Below are 24,314 nucleotides of genomic sequence, written 5' to 3'. Positions count from 1 at the left end.
TGTTGTGGTGGAGCCCAGCTGAGTAAAACCACCACGTATGGCTTTCATGATTGTCTTTTGCTTAATGGCAAATTACCAGAGTCTCTCACAGTCAACATCTATCAGAGCGGTGCTGCTGGTGAAACCAGTGTCAGAGTCCAGTTTCCCTGAGGTGTTCTACATGAGGAGAGCTCATCTCGTCCCCCTGGTGCTAACTTCAGCTTCCTTTATGAAAGCAATGGCCACCCGCTATATTCTTTTTTGAGCTTCATGAGCGCATCACAGTTGCCTGTCTTCACTGAGCCACCTTCTGTTCTGGGAGTTTGTTGATTTTTTTTTTTCCCAATTGCAAAGCAAGGGGTGATGCAAACGTCTTTTTTATGGATATGGTCACTTGGTGCATGTGAAACAATTTAGGAAGGTGCAGTCCACCAGTAAGGTGACCATGGTCACGTTCAGTGATGTGTGTGTGATCTCACATAGCAAGTATCTCAGTCATTTCCATTAGTTGATACGCTGAATTGGTAACAAATTTTTCTGTGTTCAGAGTATGACTGTTTTCAGAGTATGTCGGAAGCCTCTTCCGTCCAAGTTGTTAATTCTCTTCTTCCCCTTTCCTCTTTATTTCTCTCAAGGTTTGGACATCTAAGCGTGGCTCACATCTTGCTGGAAAATGGTGCTGATCTCAACGCACAGAATAAGTTGGGAGCCAACGTCCTCACAATGGCCTCTAGAGGCGGCCATGTCAGCATGGTGAAATTGTTGCTGGAATCTGGAGCTTTTGTAGACAATTACGACCATTTTAGCACAAATGTGCTTAACAGCAGCAGAGACGACCTTCCTGATATCACTCCACTGATGGCAGCCGCTCAACATGGACATGAGGCAGTGGTACATCTGTTATTAGACTGGGGAGCTGATTGCAATTACACTGTGAAGACTATGGGCTGGAGTCCTTTAATGCTGGCAGCTGTTAGTGGAAAGGTGAGCTTGGCACAGCAGCTCATGGAGAAGGGTGCCAATCCCGATCACCTGAATGTACTACATAAAACACCTTTTGAAATCTCTGTTGGCTTCAAACATAAAGACATGAAGGACTACCTGGAATCTCTCACAACAATTAGACCCCAGGCAGGTATGGAGCATTAGATTTTTGTTTTGTCTTCTTGGAGTTTTGATTGCATATTTGGAAACTGAAGGTGTTATGTTGTGTGTACACCACGTTGTTTAAAATTTGTAACTAGACTGAAAATGTTGGAGTAGGTATACCTGCCTTGGGTGATGCAGGAATACTCAACTTCAGCAAATGTCTTCCAGGTTAACATGGTAGAATTCCTGTTCTGCAGTAAAAATGTTTAAAACATTTAAAATATTGTAATGTTTTGGGTTTTTTAACCTTTAAAACACATGATACAGGCACTCATTTAGGAAGAAAATTTAAAAAGGCTTACTTGATAGGGGTCTAAAGAAGAGTCACTAGAGAAAAGAATAAGGACATCAAAGAAAGGATATCACGAACTTGGAGAAAACTTTTAAAAGATAGAAAATCTTGAAAACCTGCCTTGTAGTGAGAGACTAAAGATGTTCTGTCTGCCTAGTTTCATGAGGTGGTTAAGAGAAGTGATTAATAAAGCTTCCACGTTAAGGACAGGACATCCAGTACTTGAGGGTCTTTTTGTACAGCAGTCAAAGAAAAAAACCTGCAAGTTTAAAGTCAGAAGAATTTGAATGGGAAATAAGACAGCAATCTTTGCAGTGAAGTTTAGACCTGGAATGACTTAGAAAAGGTGTAGAAACCCTGACGTGCAATCAAGGTTGAATGCTTTTCTAAAACTTATCATCAGATTGTCTTTGCTATGTGTCACGTACAAGGTCTGTGATATGCAGAAAAACAGATTAGGTTATCCTGATAGTTTCTTCTGGCCTTCAGCTCTCTGAGGGTATGAACCCTTCTCAAAGCCCTTTGATAGTAGACTGTGTAGTATAAGAAAATGAAGTATTAATGTGGATGAATAACAAGTTATCATGTGCTCCACTTTTCTGATCCTTGAAGGAGAGGGGAATACTTAATTTCAGAACTTCATAAAACTTGTAACAACCTTCTCCTCTCGAGCATCATGTGCCTGCAGTGTGCGTGCTCACACATGTACACGTATACACACACGCTGTGCTAATTTATGTACAAAATTAGATCAGAAGTACATCATCTTGATGCAAATCTCAAGTAAGATGAACTGCAGAAATGCTGCTTTTATGGTAGTTTTAGTTCTGCACTGTGATACATGAATTATGTGCGTTGAATGAGATAAGGGAAGAGAAACAGTCTGACTGTGCAGTTAATGAGTGTGTAGTGGTGTAGCTTTAACCAGGAGAGCTTAAGGATGTAAAAAATCCAGGTTTTTTTAGAGGTCATACCTTGTGTTGATGATCGAACGGTTTTGAAAGATGTGAGCTAACTTTGACTACAACTTTATCAAGTCTCAAACAATATGTCCAGTGCCACATAATCAACCAAAAGGACATAATAGTATGTTGTATGTTGTTACTAGTTATTTTCTTTCTGAATTACAAAGCAAATTTGTATTCTGTTGACAGCTATCTGTATGCATGCTTGTAGGATTTTCATTTTTATTGAAGATAAAGGTTAAGCCTATCTGTTGTCACCTGTTCATTTGAAATACTAATGATTTTTATTTTTTTTAATGTACTTATTGTTAGATATCTCTGATTTCCTTCCAAATTAACTTAGCTTTTCTTGATAGGTGGTTCTATAGAATAATGTTATGATTGGCTTATGCTGGTTTTGTTGTGAATTTGCTTCCTTTTCCTTCTCCATAAATTTGTTTATTTAATACAGAAATGTATTAAATCTGTTCATGAAGTCAGGCAGTTTGGTCTGGACATTGTGTTGGACGTTTGAACATCAGTAAGTCATTTCAGAGGTTGAGACCTTATTCTGTATGTGGCTGACTGGGGACTCTTTTCGAGGTGTTTGTGCCTCATAATGCAGACTGATGCTGGGAGACATTTAACTAGAGGGTGTGGAAAAGCAGCGAGGCAGGATAGGCATCTAGTTTTCCAGCTCTAGAATTTTCAATAAGGGTAGGAGTGACCCTAAAGAACATCTTTTCCAGGTGCTACCACCCATTCAGCCATGGTGGCAGAAAGTCTGCAGGCTATGTTAGTCCGCTCTAAGCTCTCTGCCACGTGTGATACCCAAAGAAGCTTATTTAAATCTTAGCTAATTATTTTTCTGTTACACTGCAGCGTAGACATACCCACAATCCCAGTCTCCTACTTAAAGCTTGTTAATTTTTATTTAAATTGGGTCTTATTCCTGCAGGTCAAGCTTCCCTTGTACTTTAAGACTCAGGACTGAAATCTGACATTTCCTTCTGCCCCAGAGAAAGTTTGAACTCACTCAGATGTTGACTCATAGGTTAAGTTGGAGCAAGGGCTTTCATACAGCCAAGCTACCAGGCAGAACTGTCTGACTGCAGACGTTTGCTCATGATGAGCCTCTGACAGAGACCTTGGTTGCTTAACAGTGTGCAGAATCAGACATCTGGGGGATTTGCTAGTGCAGTGCTTTATATCTTGCCTGTGCATTTGCATGTAATCTCTGTGCATGCAGAGTTGGCCTGATGCTGCTGGAAAGTCTTCTATAATCGTCCAACTTAAAGCATTGAAGTCTGTTTAAACTAGAGTGGACTTGCATTAAAGCAGGTGAGCGTGCCTGCCACCTCTGCTGAGGGCAAGTTTCCATCAGCAGTAAGGTAGTAACTGGGGTGGAGAAGAGGTTAACAATGTTAGGCTTCCACATAAATTTCTGCATCAATGTTTGGCCATGGCTTTAGCCTCCTCTAGCACTGGAATCAGTATATCCTGGGGGAAACAAACAAACAAACAGATCCTTTCTCTCCTGTGGAAGGCAGCAGAAAATGAAATTGTCTTCTGAACCATTAACCGTGACCCTATATAGGTAAGGTGAATTGCATCTCGAATGAAAGCACCTCTCTTCTATGAGCTGTTTTCAGTAACAAAATCAGAACTGCCCCTGACAGCCTGGGTGTTGCCTGTGTCTTCTGGCACCTCTTCGTGGTCTCCTGCTCCCCGAGGCAGCGTCTCTTCCAGGCTTTGCACATGCCAAGTGCAGAGTCCCATCCTTTCCTCAATTAGTCTTTTGAGATCTGTTTTCCATCAGTGAGTTCATACACAGTTCCTTCTATAGAGCAGTTTCTTAATCAGGAGAAAACTTAGGACCCACGGCTCCAGTTCCTAGTCGTAAATTAAGAGTTTCTCATGTTGTGGGGGGCTTTTCAGCAACTGTTTCTTGTTCAGCATTTTCAAATGACTTCCTCTGAAGTCAAGCCACGAACATGAACCTTTTCTGTTTTACCATAAAATGGCAGAATCGGACCTGAGAGACCTCTCAATGTCACTTGTTTTCCTACAAATCTTCTTGCCCCATTGGCTCTGTAGTGACAGTAATGTTTTGGAAGACAGAGAAGGATATATTTTTTTTGTTTGAGTGGAAGGTGCAAAATATGTCACTATTTTTTCCTCTTTGTATATATTGCCAACCATTTCAAAGCACTGGGAAGGCACGTAGAACGAAAGATCCTTCACTCGAAGTCTTACAATTGTAATAATTACAGTTCTTTTTAAGATGATGATGATCTGGGAGCTGAAGGATCTCTATTAATGCACAAACTGTGTATTTGAATCATCACTATTATTTTTGTGACCTTCAAAAATTAGCTTGTCAATATTCAAGAGGAAGTAAAAAGGGAGCATCTTATAAAACTCCTTTTGAATCCCTTTCCAAAATAGTCCTGTGTTACTTGAGTGTTTGCTGTTGTACAGAGAATTACACCAGACCACAGAACTGTACTGTGGTTCTTTCATTGATATTTAAGTCTTCCAGGCAGGAAACAGAAGTTTCCAAATAAAATTTCCTGATACAGAATGGAAGTTGAAAGGCAGAGCCAGTACTGGTATATTACAGTGTGTAGCCTTACCTCTGCACACAGAACCATACAGGTGAGTCGTTGTTCCCACAGGGAATAAAAATCTGTGCTCTCTTCATTCTTACTAAATGCATGTACAAACATCTTTTATGGTATATTTATGTATATATTTTTTCTATATATTGTGTATTTTTTCTATAAAATTTTATTAGATTTTTTTTGCCTTTTAAATGACTCTTAATAGAAATATGTGTTTTTCAGATACAGAAAAGAGGCAACCTGATGTCTTCCATGCTTTGAAACTGGGTAAGTACTGACAGGGTTTTTCCATCATGTCTGGTTCTTGCAACTACAGAGTACGCTTGTTTGCTAACATGGGAAACTGAATTGTGTTCTGTTTTAACCCGCAACTACTTTTTTTCCCTCTTTTTCATTTAAAAAATACATTTATTTCTGTAATTTTTATTTATTTTTTTTCACATTCCAATATGAAAAAGTCCTTATGAGCTCCTTGTTGTGCCCTTCATGCCACAATGGTGTGATTTAGTAGTTTCCAAGACCATGCTACCTTTAACATGATTTTTTTTCCTTCCTGGTAGTCTTGAAGTATGAAAATAAAACTGCAAAAAATACACTGGTCTCTACTCCATATGGACATTTTCATTGCTGTTTAAAGTTGCTTCAGGAAAAGGGCAATTGTCTCGAATCCTGCACATTCTTTCATGACTGGGAGCGACTTTTCATGAGCACAAAATTGATAAATCTGTTTTGTCACAAAGAGAAAAAGACAATGCCATCCTGTTGATTTAAATTCGATTCAAGCTGTGATGGGTTGCACTCCTGGTGAATGGCTAACTGCTTGCTGGTTACCTAGTTTCCTGGATCTTCTAGCATAGGAATATGTGCTGAAATTATGGGTTTGGCCTGAGTATTGCCATCTGATGGCATTGGCTTGGGAAACAGGACTATTCACTTTCTGCTGAGGTTGCTGATAATGCCAGAGATCAGAAACTCTACGCTGTTGGCAATCTGTTTGACAGCTTAGAGAGGCTCAGTCTTTGAGCCTTCTCTGATTCCTGCTTTTATAATTGGTGTTTTGCTTTTTAATCATGTTCTGAGCTATACAATAGCACCTGTAGCCTACTGTCAGTGGTCCTAGCTACGTGGAGAGAAAAAAAAAGTCACTGAGCAGTAAAAGTAAAGGACTTGATGGTTTTATTTAATATCACTTCAAATAAGGAAAGAAGTCATTCTCATGTGAGATTAAATCTTGCATCCAGTGAACTAATGAGAGGTGTCCCATGAGACCTATGAGAGTCTCATAAGGGTCTTTCCCCAGTCAGACTTCCCTTACTGGGGGCCAAGACGTCCCAGGCAGTGAGGTGCTCTTGGTAATACAGCCTCGTGGATGCAGTGGATGTAGTAATACTGTGCTGTGTAACAAAGCTGTGCTTTCTGTGTCTCTCGCAAAGAAAACCTGATCCATGGAAAGCTGGCTGTAACCCTCCAGACTGTGATGTGTGCACATAGTGAACTTCAGGGTTGGTGTGATGTGTGCGTGTAGAATAAGTGAACTTCAGGGTTGAGCACAGCTACCTCTCCTTCCAGCTTTTTGTCCATTTACCTGCTTCTTCCTGTAACATAATCATGAATGCTCTGATGAGGTTTGTCTTCTTGCTTTCAGTGGGGAGCTGCAACCCGAAGGAGAATTCTGAGTTAGTACCTTTTTGATGAGTTTTTGCATCTTTTTTTATTTGTATGCGAATGATATTGTGAAGGAAAATACCACTGTTTCTCAACATCTGTCCAAATGGATTTCAGCAACACACCTTTAAATCAACAGTTATCTTCTAAGTTTTATTCTTACTGCATTCATTCCTATTGAAAATCCAGAGTTGTATTTTCAAATGGTCAAGCCTGGCCTTAGCATCGAGATCTAATCCAGGGTTTGGTACTGCAGCTAAACAGTTGCTTTTTAACTAACCATTGTAAGTCACCATCTCGGAAACTTTATGGCTTTTGGGGCTAACAGAACTGGAAATGGGCAGACATAATTGTGAGGGAGAAAGAGATGATAGGTAGCAGTAGTGGGAGGTCTGTCATACATGTCAATTCTTCACACGTAAGCTGCCAAAACTTATTCTGGAAAGCCTCGTGTCAGCTACATTTTAGAAAGCTCAGCCGTCCTTCTCATACCTGTGTGACTTTTGGTATGAGATTTAAAAACATTAAAGCTGGCTAGAAAGGAGTCAAATCAATATTGGTCAGTGTGCTGCATTTGTTTTTCTCTAGAATACACAGCTGTGGATGGCAGCTGGCAGCATTGTTTAAGAGGACTTTGCTAGGTTAAGAAGTGTCCAGGACAGAGTTCGAAGTCAATTCTGGAGTCTCTGTAGGTTCCAGGGTTTCTGTTTAACAAAATTTTTGATGCAGTTCTGTGTTAAAAAAGCCACTTGGTGTCTTTTACTAAATTGGGACATGGAAAATGAGGTCTGTGCTTTTCTTTCCCCTTCCAAGAAATTAGATGATGAGTGGGGGTGGATGTTAGTTTCAGTGCATGCATTCAAGTGCCTGCAGGGTTTATCTGGAATTCTGACTGTCTTTCCAAGGAAAATACTGACACCAGTGACTGAGTTGAAGGCAGTCCATGCCATAAAGCAGTTTACTGTTTGAAGTGGTTTTTTTTTGGTTTTGTTTTGTTTTTTAAAGTGTAAGAATTTTTCCATTTGCATGGCAGTTGACAGTCTGCTTCTTTTTGCCTCTGTTCCTGCAATGGTACATATTCAGTCTGAGATCTTTCTTTCCTCTCAGCTTCTTCTGTGCTTTTGTCAACCATATGTCATCAAAAAAGTAAGGGAGGTGGGCAAATTTAAGCCCTCTGCTTAGGATGACCCTGACTACCTCAGACATTTTTTTAAATTGCTTGTTCCTACCTTTATTAAGATTTAGGAAAAAAAAAAAAAAAGAAACACAACCTAGCTAACGTATGTTCCGTAGCAGATTTTGCACTGCTTTTTGTAATCTAGACAAGAACTCAGTGACTGCCAGCCTCTTTTATCTGGAAACTTGACTGTTAGGTTTACTTCTAAAAAAGGATGACAGGAATTACTCTTGAGGAAGGAGTAGGGAAGTTTTGCGTTGGAAATTAAATATCAGAAGTAGAATTAAAAAAAAAAATACATTCTGAATATAAGAAGTTTGAGCACTGGTATAGACTAATTCACTGGGAGGTTGTGGAATTGTATCAGTCGTGGTTTTTAGAAGCAGCAAACAACCTTTGTAGGAGGAATTACTGGTCGATATGACCTAGGGCGTTGTTCTACTTGCTCGGGGCAAGAATGACCTTTGTCACCTTCAGAGTGCCTTTGTACCCATCTTCTTTGGTTCTAGAATTGTGGTTTTCTGTGATATCTGTCTAAGGAAATGCAATGGGGGATCTTAGTCCTGCTGAATGGCAAAGCAGTTGTCTCCGCATCGTTACTTTTCCTTCTGCATCATCTTCAGACAATTTTATGGAAAAGTTTCATACACGTGTCTTCACATGAGACACACTGCAGTTTATACAGCTTTAATGGCTTAGTCATTATTTGAGAAAATTATTCTTGTAACAGAATTGTACTGTAAGTGCACAGGTATGTAAAAATATGAGGGAAAATAGTGCCTCCAGCTTATATCACAACTTCCCGTAGCCAGTGAAAATGTATCGACGAAGAAACAGAGATTGGTACAAACACTTACTTTTAATGTTTGAAGCTGTAGTATTGCAATTCTGTAGTACTGACAGTTCTATATGTCTGTTGTTATTGATACTGCTTTATTGTTTAATGTGCAAAATGTTTTAAAGGACTATATACATTGAAGTGATACATACCGTATTTCTTCTGTTTTAATTCCACTAAACGTAGACCAGTGTCAGCAAATCAAAGTACATATTAATTCAGTGGCTAAGCAGTTCTATGTTGCTGATGTAGATTTTTTTTTTTTTTATATCACTGTTTTGCAGGCAACTTTCAGCTGGTTAAAGAGATAGTTGATGAAGACCCAAGTCAGGTCAATATTACCAATGTTGATGGTGCATCTCCGTTAATGATTGCAGCTGTAACTGGGCAGCTGCCCCTCGTCCAGCTCCTTGTTGAGAAAAATGCTGAGATTGACAAACAGGATAATGTTCATGGCTGGACAGCACTAATGCAGGCCACATACCATGGGTAAGTTGTATGCTGTCTGGGTCGAACAGAAAAGAAGTTTCATTCTTCTTACATCCAGATAGAAAAGATCTTTTTGATATTGACTTTGGAAGCAGAGAGCTCTTGACAAGAATTGTGGAGGCTTGTGACCTCAATTTTCTAAAACACGTAGGATGCCCTCAGCTTTTCAGAACAGACCCAAACAAGTTTGGATTTCAGAAATGAGTGGCATATATGGAAACGCGAGTCTTGCTCTGTAAGCACTGGGAACATTGTGCTCCAGGCAGGCGCTAGGAGCTTTGATGCAGATTTTGACTTCCAGCCTTTGATGGCTTTCAGTCCTTTGTAATATATTATCACCCCAGATCAGGGTTGTAAGCCTACACCAAGTTACGAAACTCAATGTAATCACCTTTCTGTGTGCCACGTTTGCCAGTCTTAAAACCGTTCTTACAATTCCTCTCTTCAGAAGTTTTCATTTAACTTTTCTGGAGTGTGTCCACTGGAGAACTGACTTTTTTTTTTAATCAAAAGCTATTTTATAAATTGAATTTCACGTGTAATCTCTGTCATAAAGTTGGCAATGTCAAAATACATGACACATGTCTGAATTCAGACACTCCTCTTGTCTGTGATAACAAGGACTGGAAATCCTTATACTCAGAAGAATCTCAGCTTACCCCTTCTTAGGAACAACAGTAGTTGGGGGCAGTTTCTAGTTAGAAGGAAGGAGCAAGCAAAGTCTGTGTGAGTCAGGGGCAGTGGAGGATTGAGTCACTCTGTACACCCTGAAGGTGCAGGACTGGAAAGGAGGTTGGGACACATTTTTAAGGAAACGAAGAAGTAATGGGAAATGTGCAGAGGAGCTACACTGGGGATAAAACAGAGTTTTTGTTAGAAGAGAGAGAGAACGTTCATTCTTCATTTTAGGTTGACTTTATTTGGAGTATGTTCAGGTAGAAGGAATGCTCTGAAGTGATCTTCAGAGATCTGTTTGAGATCTGTTTGTCAGCTTCAGAGTTAGAGCTGGCAGTCAACTATTGCTACTTAAGCACATTGTTCTTCAGTATGGCTTATGCGTGTCAGAGTTTGTTTTTATACAAGTTTAGTCTCAGTGTAAGAGGAATTTTATATTAAAAATATTTTCCACAGCTTTGTTGTCATTGCTTATTTTGTATTGTTTTTAATTTGCAAGGCTAGTCCTGCTATTTATTCAGCTATATGAGAAAGGAGAGGGGTTAATGGGAATGGGATGATGATTCCTTTTATGCAACTTGCTTTTATGAGCTTTTATTAGGAGGTGTTTGTATTATCACTTACTGCTGATTTGTTTTTGCATTTAAGATACATCAAGGAAATTTGTGTCTCTAATCAAGTGATTTGCTGTTTGGAGTTCATAAATTATCTTTAGTCAGTAGGGGTTTTATTAAATGGATTTTTTTTTTATCTGTTCTGAATAGGAAGCTGTGTTTAAGTATTAGCAGTGTTGTGTGATGACTTCTGGACTGACCTTTGTATTTTCACCTGCTGTTTTGCCCCAGGCGATAATGGCCTTTCAAAGGGAAACTGGCAACAAATACCATGATTATTTCCAAAGGGTCAGATGAAGAATCTGACTATTCAAATTATGTTTTTTTAAGGCTGACTGTTTGCATGCCAATTATTGTGATTTATAGTGAGTAAACAGTGACTGACAAAAGAGTCATGGGAGCTCCTGAATAAATTGTGGACACGGTATGGACTTGGTTAGCTATTGAAGAGGTAAAACTATGATCATTAATCGAGGAGCGATGATATAAAAGGATGGAAATGATGGATTGGGGTACTCTGTCTCTCTCTTTAACATAAGCAATGCTTTTTTTTTTTTTTTCTCCCTTGAAGAAACAAAGAAGTGGTAAAGTATTTGTTAAATCAAGGAGCTGACGTCAATCTTCGTGCGAAAAATGGATACACAGCTTTTGACCTGATAATGCTCCTGAATGATCCAGGTATGTTGTTTCAGAGAACACTGAGGAAATGTTTGTAATTGCAATATAACCAGATAAACATCTCTTTTGACGTAGAAATTGCATCAAATTTGCTTCAAGATACTGACTGTGGTCTATGCTAGACTGGACCAAGAATGGATACTGCCTGAAAATGTTTTTTTTTAATTAGTTGTTTAGATGTGTATATACTTTTATGGGCTAATAGATTTTGTGTGGTCCTTTTGTCTTTATTTCTGAAGGTGCTCCAAAACGTTGTTTGTGTCATCAGAGCCAGTTCAATAGCATTTACTTGTGGTGGCTCAGGTAGTGTCATTAGCTCTGAGCTAGGAACTGGAGCTAGAAGTTTCCACTTGGCAGCAGTTAAGGGACAGGACGAAGAAAGTGCAATCAGCACAAGACTAGTGAACTGGCTGGAGCTCCCACTAGGTCTCTAAAGGCTGAGATTAAATCACACTTCAGCATTCAAGTTTTTAGTCATGGGAGTGCTTTAGAAAAAGACAGCATGCTTTGGGGAGACTTGGATGAAACACATTTAGATTTTGTTGTAGTTTGTTTAGCCTACCTAATTTGGGACTTTATTATTAAACTTGCCTGGTAGCTAGATTGCGTTCTCTGAAGGTGAAAAACAGTAGTGCTAATGGAAAGAATGTTTATGTTCTCTGTATTTACTCACAGTGTTGTTTTTGATCACTAGCATGTATCTTTGCTTTGCCAAAAGTTGATAACTAATAGTATAAAGTTTTAGAAAATAAATAATGGTGAATGTGTTTTTCTTGTAACTAGCTCCCTGTAGGACAGAATAGTTCACCTTGTCACCTGTTCAGCAACGGGGATATAGGTTGGTTCTGTCTGCCCTTCTGAAAATCTTTCCTTATTTCTGTATAAAATACAGTTTTACAGAATACTTCTTGCTTTCCTGTCCTCATCTTATTCTTTTTTTTTCTCCTCTTCCTTCCTTTTTTTTTCTTACCTTTTTTCCTCTATATTTTTCTTACCATGTCTTTTCAGTCCCTTCATTGTCCAGGCTGAACATCTTCTTTCTCTTTGGGATTTAATTTCAAGCTTCTTTTCTGCAACCTGCGCTTGAAGAAAGAATATTCCTTTTTCTCTGCTTTCTTCTATGTCAGGTGAGAAAAGGGACCATCCCAGTGCTGTTCTTAACTTCTACAAAGTGTGCAAGCAGGCAGTTCATTTGGTCACACATGACTGAATGGCATGATTATTTATACTGATAAATGTTTAGAGAGGCGTTGATAAGACTGCAGCCCACTGTGTGGGGAGACGGGGTGGGAAACAGGCCAAGAAACAAAGTTTTGGGTATTCATCTGCTTTGTTTGAGAGGTGTTTCAGTATATCGGTCATGATTTGGCAAAGTGAAACAGACTAAAAAGTATCTGAATTTGTTTTCTTTTAGACACAGAACTTGTACGGTTACTTGCGTCAGCATGCATGCAAGTAGACAAAGACAAGAATAAACTCAACAACAGATCATCTTTGCCTTGTTCCAGAAGCAGGCAATCCTTAAATGTCCCAATGCTGCCAGATGACAAAGGAGGTTTAAAGGTAAATATATTCAGTCACTCTTACTGAATGAAGCAGAGAAGGTCATTGCTAAGAAGTACTTTGGATCTAATATGTAACTAGTTGTGGGGATCTTTCCCCTTCTGAATTCCTAGTTGTTTCCTGGTTTTATGATACATATCATATGTTCAGCTTTCTTTCTCTTCAAGTAACAAGGCAAAGGGAAGACTTCTAAAGAAGAGTCAGCATCAAAGCACATTTCAGTGCCTAGAAATAGATGTCATAATTAAATAGTAGAATGTATTACATTCATGAGTTTGGAAATGAATTTCCTTTATTATCTTAATGTTATCATCCAATTGTACTCCGTTTTTAGTAGACTTTTCCTTTACTCATAGCTGATCTTTTTTCTTTGAAATTGAAGTGAATGTGTTTGGGATCTCTGAAAAAAAAGTGAGAAGCTGCCTGTTTATGTGTTTGCTTTGTGTAGGATTTCCAGCAGTTGTTCTTTATAATTTTCTTTTATGGTATTTAGTGGACCCTAGAAGAAGAAAAGCATGATGTAGGAAGTAAACTGAAGTTCAGGTAGTGTACTTGAAAATACTGTGACTATGTGCAGGACAGCCCAGACTGAGGCTTCATCATAGTGCTGTAAGGAGTATAAAAGGGATGAGTTTAGATTCATCATGAAGCAGCAGACTTCTACGAGAGAGGGTAGACTTTATTTCAACCATGAATGGAGGTCGGCACTGAAAATTAAGGGCATAGCAGAGGTTTTAATACGAAAAATGGAAGAGAGTGCAATTCATGCTTACCCGTCCTCTGGAGAGTCGTTGGAATGCTGTATGCTTATCTAGAAATTGGCAATAATCCAGTAGGAGACAAGTGTGTGCCATTTGAACAAGGACATTGTGACTTATGTTGTCTGTGTTCAAAAAAAGAAGGAAAAAAGTATTAGCTTATTTTGTTGTTGTTGCTGATTTTATTTGTTTAGGTGAAAATTTGTGTATGGTCTTATACCTCAGAATTTCCTTGATTCTGTAATCTCGCATTTTTAGCATAAATGTTATCAGAGTCTTGGAAACACACATGCTAATTTCCAGGCTATTTCTGACATGAATTTTAAAGACCATTTATAGTTCTACTTTACCTCAAATCCATTTTGCAATTTTAACAATGAAGTGACAAGTGATATTTTCATATGATTGTTCTATTATTTGATATGATACAACTTGAGTATCAGTTTAGATGGGCTTATTTAGGAATTTTGTTACCTAGCTTGGGGATTTCAGAACAGTCTTTGGCATTATAGAAAGCAGATCAACAGCAGGTCAGATTGCAACTCTTGCAGAGTTCAAGCAAAGGCTTGAACTGGGGTCATAGAAGATTTTGAGGTGAAATTAGAAAAAAACAATTTTGTAGGATTTGTCGATAAAGATTTAAATATGAGTACTGACATTTAATATTTTGATGTGTTGGAACTTGGTTGCAAAACATCAAAACTTTACAGTATTTACAAGTTAAGCCTTAAGCACTTTTTCAGCAGAAATATTCTATATAATTCTCAATTCTCCTGTATATATGTGCATGTGTAAATACACGTATATAAAGCCAATATAACCCTCCTCTTCCAACATTGCTTAGTGCTTTATTAACCCTTCTGTCTGATCACGAGTGTGTTACATATCTTATTCTCCATACAGAGAATAAAGAGATGAAAAATTATATTTTCAGAGTGACTGGGGAGGTCATCAAACACATCTTGCTTTAGACCAGTGTGTGAGGAGAATGCACAAGTGAGGGATTTGTCCTTGGCTTTGTAGCAGTGATGATTCCATGTGGACAACTTCTCTGTGCTGAGCCAGGACTGTAAAACAAATTGCCCGGAAGGTTTCAGTGAGATATTTATAGTGACTCAGACAGTACATAAATTTTCTGTCTAGGTCAGTGCAGATGGCAAAACGTGGAATCATAGAAATGGAAGAATGAGAGGGAACTCGATGAGCCCACCTGTCTTTACTTAAGGAGACAGAATGAATATGCCAAGAACATCCTTGACAAAGTTTCTGTTCTCTCTTCTTTCACTGTGATGAAAAAGGTCCATAGTGTAATTTTGCAGCTGGTTCCACTGCTTGTCTGTTCCTACAGTCAGATTTTTTTCCCTTGGTATAAGCTAAATCTCTCTTGCTGCGTATTAAGTTAATTGTTTTTCAGTTATCAGTGTCCACCTTCACCTTTATAGGAACTATATACGTACTTAGAAAAGATGGAAATTCTCTTAAATCTTTTATTTTCTATAATAATAATAAAATGTATTCAAATTTCCTTGTTTGCAGACTGTTTCCTAAACTTCTTGCTATTTGTAGTTTGTCTGTATTAGTCTTAAAGTGAGGTATCCAAAACAAGTCATGAGATTCTAACTAAAGTCTCAATATTACATAGCAGGGTACAAAAGCTACTTGTACAGTTGTGTATCTCATGGGGTGGTCAGTGAAATTTGCCATTTTTTTGCAGCAGTAAGACACTGTGGACCTATTCTTAGAGGACCTATGATTAGTTGGTGCTTTGCTAGAACTCTGATTTTCTTTCTTCAGTACAACTGCTTTGCTTATTATTCCTTTTTCTGTATTTATACACTTGATTTCTTCTGCTTACATATGACCTTGACCCCCCCCCCACTGAATTCAATTCATCAGTGAACTGAAGTCAATTCATCAGTGTAATGACCTACTGAAGTCAATTCATCAGTGTAATTTAGAGTATCTAAGGTGCTCACAAAACTGTCCAGATAGATGTCTTACATGGACTGTGCAAAATGAATTCTGTTTCATCACTGATGTTGTTAACGAATATTTCCAAGCTCATGTTTCACACCACTGAATATGCCCTCCCCATTCTAGAGTAAATTGCTGGTAATTTGTCTGTTAATGTGTCTTTTGGTTATCATGCTTTTCCTCTATTAATTTTACTAGAAGCATATTTTCGTCATTTGTTCAGAGAATGGTACATGGAATATTGATAAAAGCTTTATTAAAGTTAAGCTATGTTACAGCTTCTCCTCCCTTCTTCCACTTCACCAGTTAGTCTGTCAGAGAGATTGATTTGGTGTGATTTATTCCTGACAAACCTATGCCAGCTGTCTCTTACGAGCTGTGATTACATACAAAGTTCTTTCAGTGATGTCCTTTCCAGTTAGAGAACAAATCTTACGAGGGGTGGTTGAGAGAAGTGGGGTTATTTAGCCTGAAGGAAAGGAGGCTCAGGGGAGACCTTATCTCTTGCTACACCTTAAAGGAGGTTGTAGAGAGGTGGGGATCAGTCTCTTCTCCCAAGCAACAAATGACAGGACAAGAAGAAATGGCATCAAGTTGTGCCAGGGGAGCTTTAGGTTGGATATTAGGAAAAAGCTCATCACAGAAAGGGTTGTGAGGTGTTGGAACAGGCTGCCCAGGGAAGTGGTTGAGTCACCATCCCTGGAGGTCTTCAAAATACGTGTAGATGAGGCGCTTAGGGACATGGTTTAGTGATAGACGCAGTTACCTGGCAAGGTAACTTTGCTAGGTTAATGGTTGGACTTGATGATCTTGGAGGTTTTCTCCAACCTAAGCGATTGTGTCATTCTGTGATTCTAAATTAAGCTGATTGGTCAGTAAATTTTTAGATTTTCTTCTTTGGGGTAGGTGTGGTAATGTATTTGCCTTTTGCTTCTGTAATTTCTTCCATCCTCTCCAGTTACCTTGAAGATAATATTGGTTCAGAGTTTGTGTTGTCTATAATTACTCCGGGTAATCAGTTCTTTTTGTTTTAATCTGTGCAAGCTCATTTCAATAGTCCATTAACCAAAGGCACATCACTAAGGGTGGATTGTGCCTGACAAATCTGCTGGTCTCCTACCATGGGATCACAGCATTGGTGGATAGGGGAAGAGCAACTGATGTCATCTACCTGGACTTGTGCAAGGCATTTGACACTTTCCCCTATGATATCCTTGTCTGTAAATTGGAGAGACATGGATTTGACAGATGGACCACTGAGTGGGTAGGGAATTAGCTGGATGGTCACGCTCCAAGGGTCAAGGTCAACAGCTCAATGTCCAGGTGGAGATCAGTGATGAGTGGTGTTCCTCAGGGGTCAGTATTGGGACCAGCACTATTTAACATCTTTGTCGGTGACATGGACAGTGGGATCGAGTGCACCCTCAGCAAGTTTGCCAATGGCACCAAGCTGTGTGGTGCGGTCAACATGCTGGAGGGAAGGGATGGCATCCAGAGGGACCTGGACAGGCTTAAGAGGTGGGCCTGTGTGAACCTCATGAGGTTCAGCAAGGCCAAGTGCACGGTCCTGTGCCTGGGCTGGGGCAATCCCAAGCTGAAGTACAGGCTGTGTGGAGAATGGATTGAGAGCAGGCCCTGAAGAGAAAGACCTGGGGGTGTTGGTTGATGAGAAGCTCAACATGAACTGGCAATGTGTGTGCTTAAAACCCAGAAAGCCAACCATATCCTAGGCTGCATCAAAAGAAGCATGGCCAGCAGGTCGAGGGAGGTGATTCTCCTCCTCTACTCTGCTCTCGTGAGATCCCAACTTGGAGTATTGCATTCAGCTCTGGGGGTCCATCACAAGAAGAACATGGAAGTATTAGAACAAGTCCACATGATGGCCACAAGTATGATCATAGAGCTGGAGCACCTCTCCTACAAAGACAGGCTGAGGGAGTTGGGGTTGTCCAGCCTGGAGAAGAGAAGGCTCCAAGGTGACCTTATGGCAGCCTTCCAGCACCTAAAGGGGGCCTACAGGAAAGCTGGGGAGGGACTCTGTGTCAGGGAGTGTAGGGGTAGGACAAGAGGTAATAGCGTTAAACTAAAAGAGGGGTCAGTTTAGATTAGATATTACGAATAAATTCTTAACCCAGAGGGTGGTGAGGCCCTGGCACAGGCTGCCCAGAGAAGCTGTGGATGCCCCATCCCTGGAGGTGCTCAAGGCCAGGCTGGATGGGGCTTTGGGCAACCTGGTTCGGTTGGAGGTGTCCCTGCCCATGGCAGGGGGGGCGTGGAATTAGATGGTCTTTAAGGTCCCTTCCAGCCCAAACTATTCTGTGATTCTATGTGGTCGATGACTGTTTTCTCATCCTTTACCCCTTTTACTTAGAGGTTCACTTACGAACTAATAAGTACTTTGTTTCCCACCATTTTCTGGACTTGGAAACAAAGTTGTGTCCTTGGTATATGCAAAGATCTTATTTCCTCTTTTCTTGTTGCCTGTGCTTTTTCAGCAAACAATACCCTCAATATCATTAGCAGAGCAACGTAAGTTATCACATTCAGTTTCTTTTTTAGGATAAAGTTGTTTATAAAGTTGTTTGAAGACAGAGATTTCCAGTGCTTCCCCTAATTCTTTCTTTTGTAATATTGTTAAAAGTATATAAGATATTTCTCAAGTGGCAACACCTCTTTTTTGTTTTTATTTTTTGATACTATTGCATTTTCCCACTGCTACTAGAGCATAGCCTTTTGACAGACGCTATTTTAACCACTGATGCATTTTTATTTGGCTTTTTCAATCTAGCTTAAAACCCTTTGTTCTAGCTTCTATATGTCTCTCATGTCCAAGGTATATGGATAGACCACAACTTTCTGCAGCAACACGCTGGACGCTCCGCAGCTCAGACAACCCTACTCTGAACACCAGAAGCCAAGATGAGCTTCTCTACTAGCTTTCCTTCCGTGCCAGAGAGTAGTAGAGTACTTTGTATGGTAGTGTAGTGGCTACACTTACTCCATTTTAGGTGACTTTGTGGTGAGAGCCTATGTTAGCAGATCAGAAGTCTATAAAGAGTAGCAAAGATGAGAGGAACTGAGAAGTGATCTTTTTGCCCAGTGAAGCTAGCTTGTTCCCGTAACAAGCAAGCCACGTTGTACAAACAGTCTCTTTTGTAAGGTCACTGTTCTCCATATTAAAACTAAATGGATTTTTGCCCTTTCAGTTCCTTTTGGAAGGTGAATAAATGCTGAACTGTGTGGTTTTTACTGCTTTCTCGGAACTATTTGTCTCTCTTTTTCCACCAGGTCTTTGTTGATGAAAGTAATGTATATCTTTATTAGTTATGACTCCAAAGAGATACAGAGGTCTGAGGACTCTGTCCATTAGTAATGCTCTGTGCAGATTTAAAATCTTTTTAATGATCATCTGCTAGAAGGATTGATTTATGGGGAGTAAGTTTACCATTTATATTACTTAGTTCTGCTCCGTGACAGTTAGGAAGAGATATATCAGAAAGCAGTTCAGAAATGTTAAATGTCAGGGGGAGAGAGGAATATATATGGTGAGAAGGAATGGCGAAGAATAAAGAGTAAACAAGGAAAGTACAGGTCTGGTTTGGATATCTTATAAAACAGCCTTGATGAAATATCATCATTTTAAAGTATCTTATTTCTTTTAAGGTGTTCCAGAAAGCGAAGTAGCTTTACTAAGAAATAATCAGGACATATTTAGAATTTTGACTTATTAACCTGCAAGCCACATGATGTTTAATGGACTGCATGGGTTTTCTTAATATCGACTTATAAGTCTTGTATAGTCTGGAGAAACGTAACAGGAAAAAATGTAATCATCCTGAATAGTTGAAGCATTTTATATCATCTGCCTACAAAAATATAGAAATCTGTAATCTATTTGCATAAATTCTTGAGCAAAGCTCAGACAATCGCCACATATACAATACCTGTATGGGCGGAAGCTATAGGTGCAGTAGTCCTTAGGCTTGTGCTGTTTTCACAGCTGGTCTTTCTTGCCTGTCAGTCTACAGTCCCTCCAGTCTGACAGGGTTTAAGTTAACTGTATAGCAGCACCATATGTATTGCGAATCTTGATTCTGATAGGAGTGCTATTAGAACTCTTTCAGTTTGCCACCGGTTTTTAAAATCTTAAGGAGAGTCTTTCGTGCGGATCAGATAAACTTTCGTGCATGCCTCTAAAAAGAAGAAAACATGTATGCCAGTTCATTGATGTCAGAGAGTGCTGGAATGGATGGTGAAGTTGGAAGTTTATTGTAAGATTAAGAAATTGCCATGTAGCTGCAAAAAAATTCCCACTCAAATTGTCCTAATGCTTTTATCTAACTTGTCTTTCTAGATACAGTAGAAAAATATTGTAAGCTATTTGCCAAATGAAACATAAGGAGAAAGGTAAATCTTACCTATACAAATCATGGGGAAGGATTCTGTTGATGACTGCAAACCATTTTAACATTGCTTTTGTAGTTTCTCTGTAAAATTCCTTTACCACTGCAGTAAAGAGTACTTAATTGTACTTTTCTTTTCCTCTTTCAGTTGGAACTAATTTGTTCTTTTTCCTTCTCAATCTAGTCTTGGTGGAGCAGGATGTCCAATCGATTCCGCAAGCTGAAGCTGACTCAGACGTTGCGCCACGGGTTTTCTTCCAATCAGTTTGGGCCTTTTCCTGATGAGCCTGGATCTTCATTAAATTCCACCATAAAAGCAGTTTCACAGAGTGATACAGACACCTCCGGAACCCCTGATGCTCCTACAGCTTGGGTCACAAATAACAAAGGTAGTGGTAAACCCAGAGTTGTCTGATGGGAAGTGAACTCTCGTGGGGATAGTCAAGGTGATACTATTTCTAATTTATTGATTTAGTGTTTATTTAGTTTAATATAGCTGAAAAATCACATAGTGTATTTGTGCTGAACACCTGCAACATCATTTCAGCAGGAAAATGCTAATGTAGCAATGTTACTGTTCTGTAGCAAGCACCGTTAAATTTGACAGGAGAGGCAGCTCAATCAAAAGTTGTTAGTATCCTTGATTTACTGATTTTTATAGTGACAACCGATTTATGTTAAAAAATAAACCTGAGACAAAAGGTCAGAAAAACCCAAATTGTAAAGCACATCTAGTGAAATTATGCTCTCTGTGCAAAACCCCTCCAGTTTGTGATGTGAAATAAGATTATCAGCTTAACTTTAATTTAAGTAACTAAAAGTCTCAGCGGAAAATTTGCTTGTGTGTGCTTACAGGGGATACAGCTGTTGAATGTTTGAAAACAAAAGCTACCCTTGAGAATAAGTAGCAGGGGCATGCAGATAATAACACTTCATTTATGTTTTTTTTCAGGTGTAAACACTGCAAAAGGAGGGAAGAATGATGAATTATTGACAACCATGGTATGTTGCAGTGCTCTTGGCATCTTCAGTCCAATTCAGAAGATCATGCAGCTACATGTTTCTTGTTTGTTTTTGGTTTTTAACCTGCTATCCAAGTCACCATTAAAAAGAGAGCTATCAGTTGTTGATAATCACTAAACAGGAACTGACAAGCTGTGGTACATCTGTAGTTCTGTAGACTAGTAAGTACTACAAATAGTACAGTATGGCAGCTCTTAATAGATACTTTTTTCACTTCAAGTGTTCAAGAACTTTTTTAAACAGCTGTCTGTACCTTTGTATGAACAGCAATGAATTAGTAAAGTAGACTGAACAGCTGACAAGAAGTATGCTATGAGGGAAACATGGAACACAGTGCAATGTGAAACTGAGAAATAATGGAGGAAACCATGAAATACTTAGTTTGGGAGGTGTGCTTATATTACTCTTTTTCTATTTTTGTTACGCTGGAGCGTTAAGTTCCCCCACAGTTTACTCCCTGGAGATGTCATTAAGTTTGGCTGTTGATTTTTTTTTTTATGTGTTCTTTTAAGAAGATTGAGCAAATTTTGATATGACTGACTGGCAGAACTTCAGGGACCCAGTGTCATTTTTGTGGTTCTCTTCTTTTTCTGGAGAATACACGTAGCGGGGGAACAAATATTTGTTCCCTATTTCTAGGTGTTTTATCTAGGAGTTCACAGAAGAGAACCTTACCAAGCATCCTGTTTGTTATTTCTTTGGAAACTACTTGTTAACATTCCTGCTGAAATGAATGAAGAAAGAAACAGCTTCTATGATTTAATGAACTGTATTCATTGTATTGAATGAACGAGCTTGCTTACTGGTGCCAGTATGAACATTGGATTGTGTCTGTTATATGTTGTACATCTTCACAAATACTACTGTTATATCTCATTTCCATTTAATTTTGTTTAAAAATGCATTTGTCTCCATCTTTTTATTTAACTTTGAAACTACATCATTAACTCCCAGATATCTTTCTAAGAAGAGTCTCTTTTCTTTTTCCCTTTCTTTCTTTTCCTCTCTCAGTTGAGAAGTAGTGCTCCATTTACCAGGCTGCCCAGCGATAAACTGAAAGCAGTGATACCCCCTTTCTTACCACCCTCGAGTTTTGAGCTTTGGAATTCTGACCGAACACGAATCAACAAAGATGGCAAAGCTGAACAGATGAGAACTGCCTGGCCACAGAGAGTGATCAAGCATGATTTTAACAGCAGTGGGAACTCTGATGTGGTAAGTGAATGAAATATGTGAAAAAATATCATGTCCAGGGTGTGTTGGCTGGCAAACCATGCTCGTTTTGTGTTTAGAAATGATTTTGAATCTATTGTCTCTAGTAATGGCTTGTCCTTTTAAGATCTCCTGTTTAAGAAGAATATATGTCTCTGTCGAAGGAACATCAATAGAATGAAAGGTCTCTATATAATAGAACTACTTGTTCGCTGTAAACCAGAATAATGTCTAGCCATAATGAATTTGTTGCAAACTGCTAAAGTGACAACGGGTTACACCCATACATTTTAGTTGCCAAACTAGGCACAGTCGTTCTAGTGTGGCAGAAACTGCTCTGGTTTTGAAGACAGCATGGGGGAGAAGAAAAGGATAGAAGCTTCTCAATTTTTAGGACCTGAAGGGAAGAGAAGAAATACTGGTGAGATACAATTTATATGAAAATATAATGACATAATATGCTTAAAGGGTTGGTATGTGATAAAACTAGCAATTAGTGGTCACATTGGCTTGAAGATGTACAGACTCAGTACAAATAGTGTAAAAGGGGGAAAAGTCTGAATAAAGTCTTAATTTTTATAGAAGGAGCTTGCCTGATTTTACTTTTTTTAGTAGTGAAAACACAAAACAGAAGGAAAATGCCTTGTTTGCAGGAAGCAAAACAACCTTGACAACCTTTGCTTTCATAGGAAAAAAGAGAAGGTCTTGCTTCCTTGAATTAGGACTCTAATATCGAAGGTTAAAGAAAAGTTTATTTTACTAGCCTGGAATTGTATTTCTAGTCAGTTCTAGAAATGGGACAATAAAGACATTTTAGTAGACATTTAGACATTTTTTGTATTCCTATTTTAGTTGAAAGTTAGTTTTAATACCAGTAGAGGAAATCTAGGTGGAGTGTGGTGGAGAAGGCAAGTGGTAGATCCCAGGAAGGTAAAGTTGGGTTCATCATCCTGGAAAGGATGGCTGTAGTAAATGATTATAGTAAGATGTTTGTAAGTGGATAGTTGGGTCCCGTGAGGAGCACATGAGGAGCAGGGCAAGTAGAGGAGAACTTAGCCATGGTTCCCTCTGGAGGGAAAGAAATGTGTTGATCAGGGTGTAGGGGAGGGAAATGTAGTAAGTCTGTTCTGTAAGATAGGAGAAACAAACAAAAAAAGGATTCTGCATGAAAGAAATTTTACATGTGATTTTTTTTTTTGCCACCGTTCATAATATTTTCTATATTGTTTCTCAAGTGCATCACACATATGCACATTTTATGTTGGCCAAAGGTTAAGGAGAATTAATGCCTTTATTATATCATGTCATTCATTGAAGATATATATTCAATATATTACATGCATTTATATAACTACATATATTCAATACGTTATGTTTTTTATAAATGTATTTGTAAATGTAAGATAAGAGTATTTTACAGAGAAAGTTTCTGAACTTACAATAAATAAAATAGTAGTTGAAGTTTTTTTGTTGTTATTTTGCTCAAATAAGAAAGATAAAAAATTATTCTTATTCTCCAGATGTCTGTTAGCAAAGGTACAAGGCCAGTCAAATTACCAGCATTTGCAAGAAGACCTGCATCTCCTTCAAATTCCAACAACTTCAACCATTCTCCCCATTCTTCTGGCGGATCCAATAACATTGCAGGAATTAACAGGCACGGAGGAGAACTGCATAACAGATCAGGTACCACGCTTCTCTTGTTTTTAATACAAAAGTCATTTGAATGTGGTTCACCAAAAAAAAAGTATTTCTCATGATTGTAGAAGAAATTAAACGTCTTCTGAGGGCTTGTAGTGCTGCATGTTTGAAAATTCTATAAGCTGTTGGAACAGGACTGAACTTTGGATACCTATGTAAGGGAACAAAACCTCACATCTCACTTGTTAACCCCTGTCTCAGAGAAACCTTATTGATTTTACTGAGTCCACCCATGGTGGGTTAGGCGTATACTTGTTCATTGCTACGTGTATTTCATGGAGCTTACATGTGTTGCTTGCTTTTTGTTTAAATTAAAAATATTTTTTAATTAAAAATGAGTAAACATTGTATCTGCCATTGTATTGTTTCTATAAAGAAGTATGGTGAAGCAACTCATGAAATACATCCAAGAGTATGAAAGTAAACTATGTGTGTGTGTGTATAGGCAAGGCTGGCTCCTGGTTAATTTTTGTCTCCTTTGCTGAAAGTTGCTGAATAGACCTGAACCTTACAGTTCTGTCTCTTACTTAATGCAGTCAGTTTTGAAGAGGGAGTG

At 38.8% G+C, this 24,314-nt stretch overlaps 1 protein-coding gene across 4 annotated transcripts in view; it reads left to right on the top strand.

The window, feature by feature from the left end:
• Positions 1–24,314, top strand: part of ANKS6 (ankyrin repeat and sterile alpha motif domain containing 6) — a 46,373-nt gene that overhangs the window by 3,133 nt on the left and 18,926 nt on the right. For all 4 annotated transcript variants that reach the window (XR_010829566.1, XM_048079583.2, XM_048079582.2 and 1 more), the window contains exons 2-10: positions 615–1,114; positions 5,211–5,255; positions 8,953–9,157; positions 11,018–11,124; positions 12,539–12,687; positions 20,007–20,211; positions 20,775–20,824; positions 21,857–22,060; positions 23,578–23,743. Coding sequence is in view for 3 of the 4 variants with exons in the window: in XM_048079583.2 (XP_047935540.1) it covers positions 615–1,114; positions 5,211–5,255; positions 8,953–9,157; positions 11,018–11,124; positions 12,539–12,687; positions 20,007–20,211; positions 20,775–20,824; positions 21,857–22,060; positions 23,578–23,743 (1,631 nt within the window). In the remaining variant the exon portion in view is untranslated. The remainder of the gene's footprint in view (positions 1–614; positions 1,115–5,210; positions 5,256–8,952; positions 9,158–11,017; positions 11,125–12,538; positions 12,688–20,006; positions 20,212–20,774; positions 20,825–21,856; positions 22,061–23,577; positions 23,744–24,314) is intronic.

The sequence above is a fragment of the Anser cygnoides genome, chromosome 2 (assembly GCF_040182565.1).
Source record: "Anser cygnoides isolate HZ-2024a breed goose chromosome 2, Taihu_goose_T2T_genome, whole genome shotgun sequence".
In the NCBI taxonomy this organism is placed as follows: Eukaryota; Metazoa; Chordata; class Aves; order Anseriformes; family Anatidae; genus Anser; species Anser cygnoides.
The sequence above is the reverse complement of the archived record's forward strand: the minus strand, read 5'-3'. Positions and strand labels throughout refer to the sequence as shown.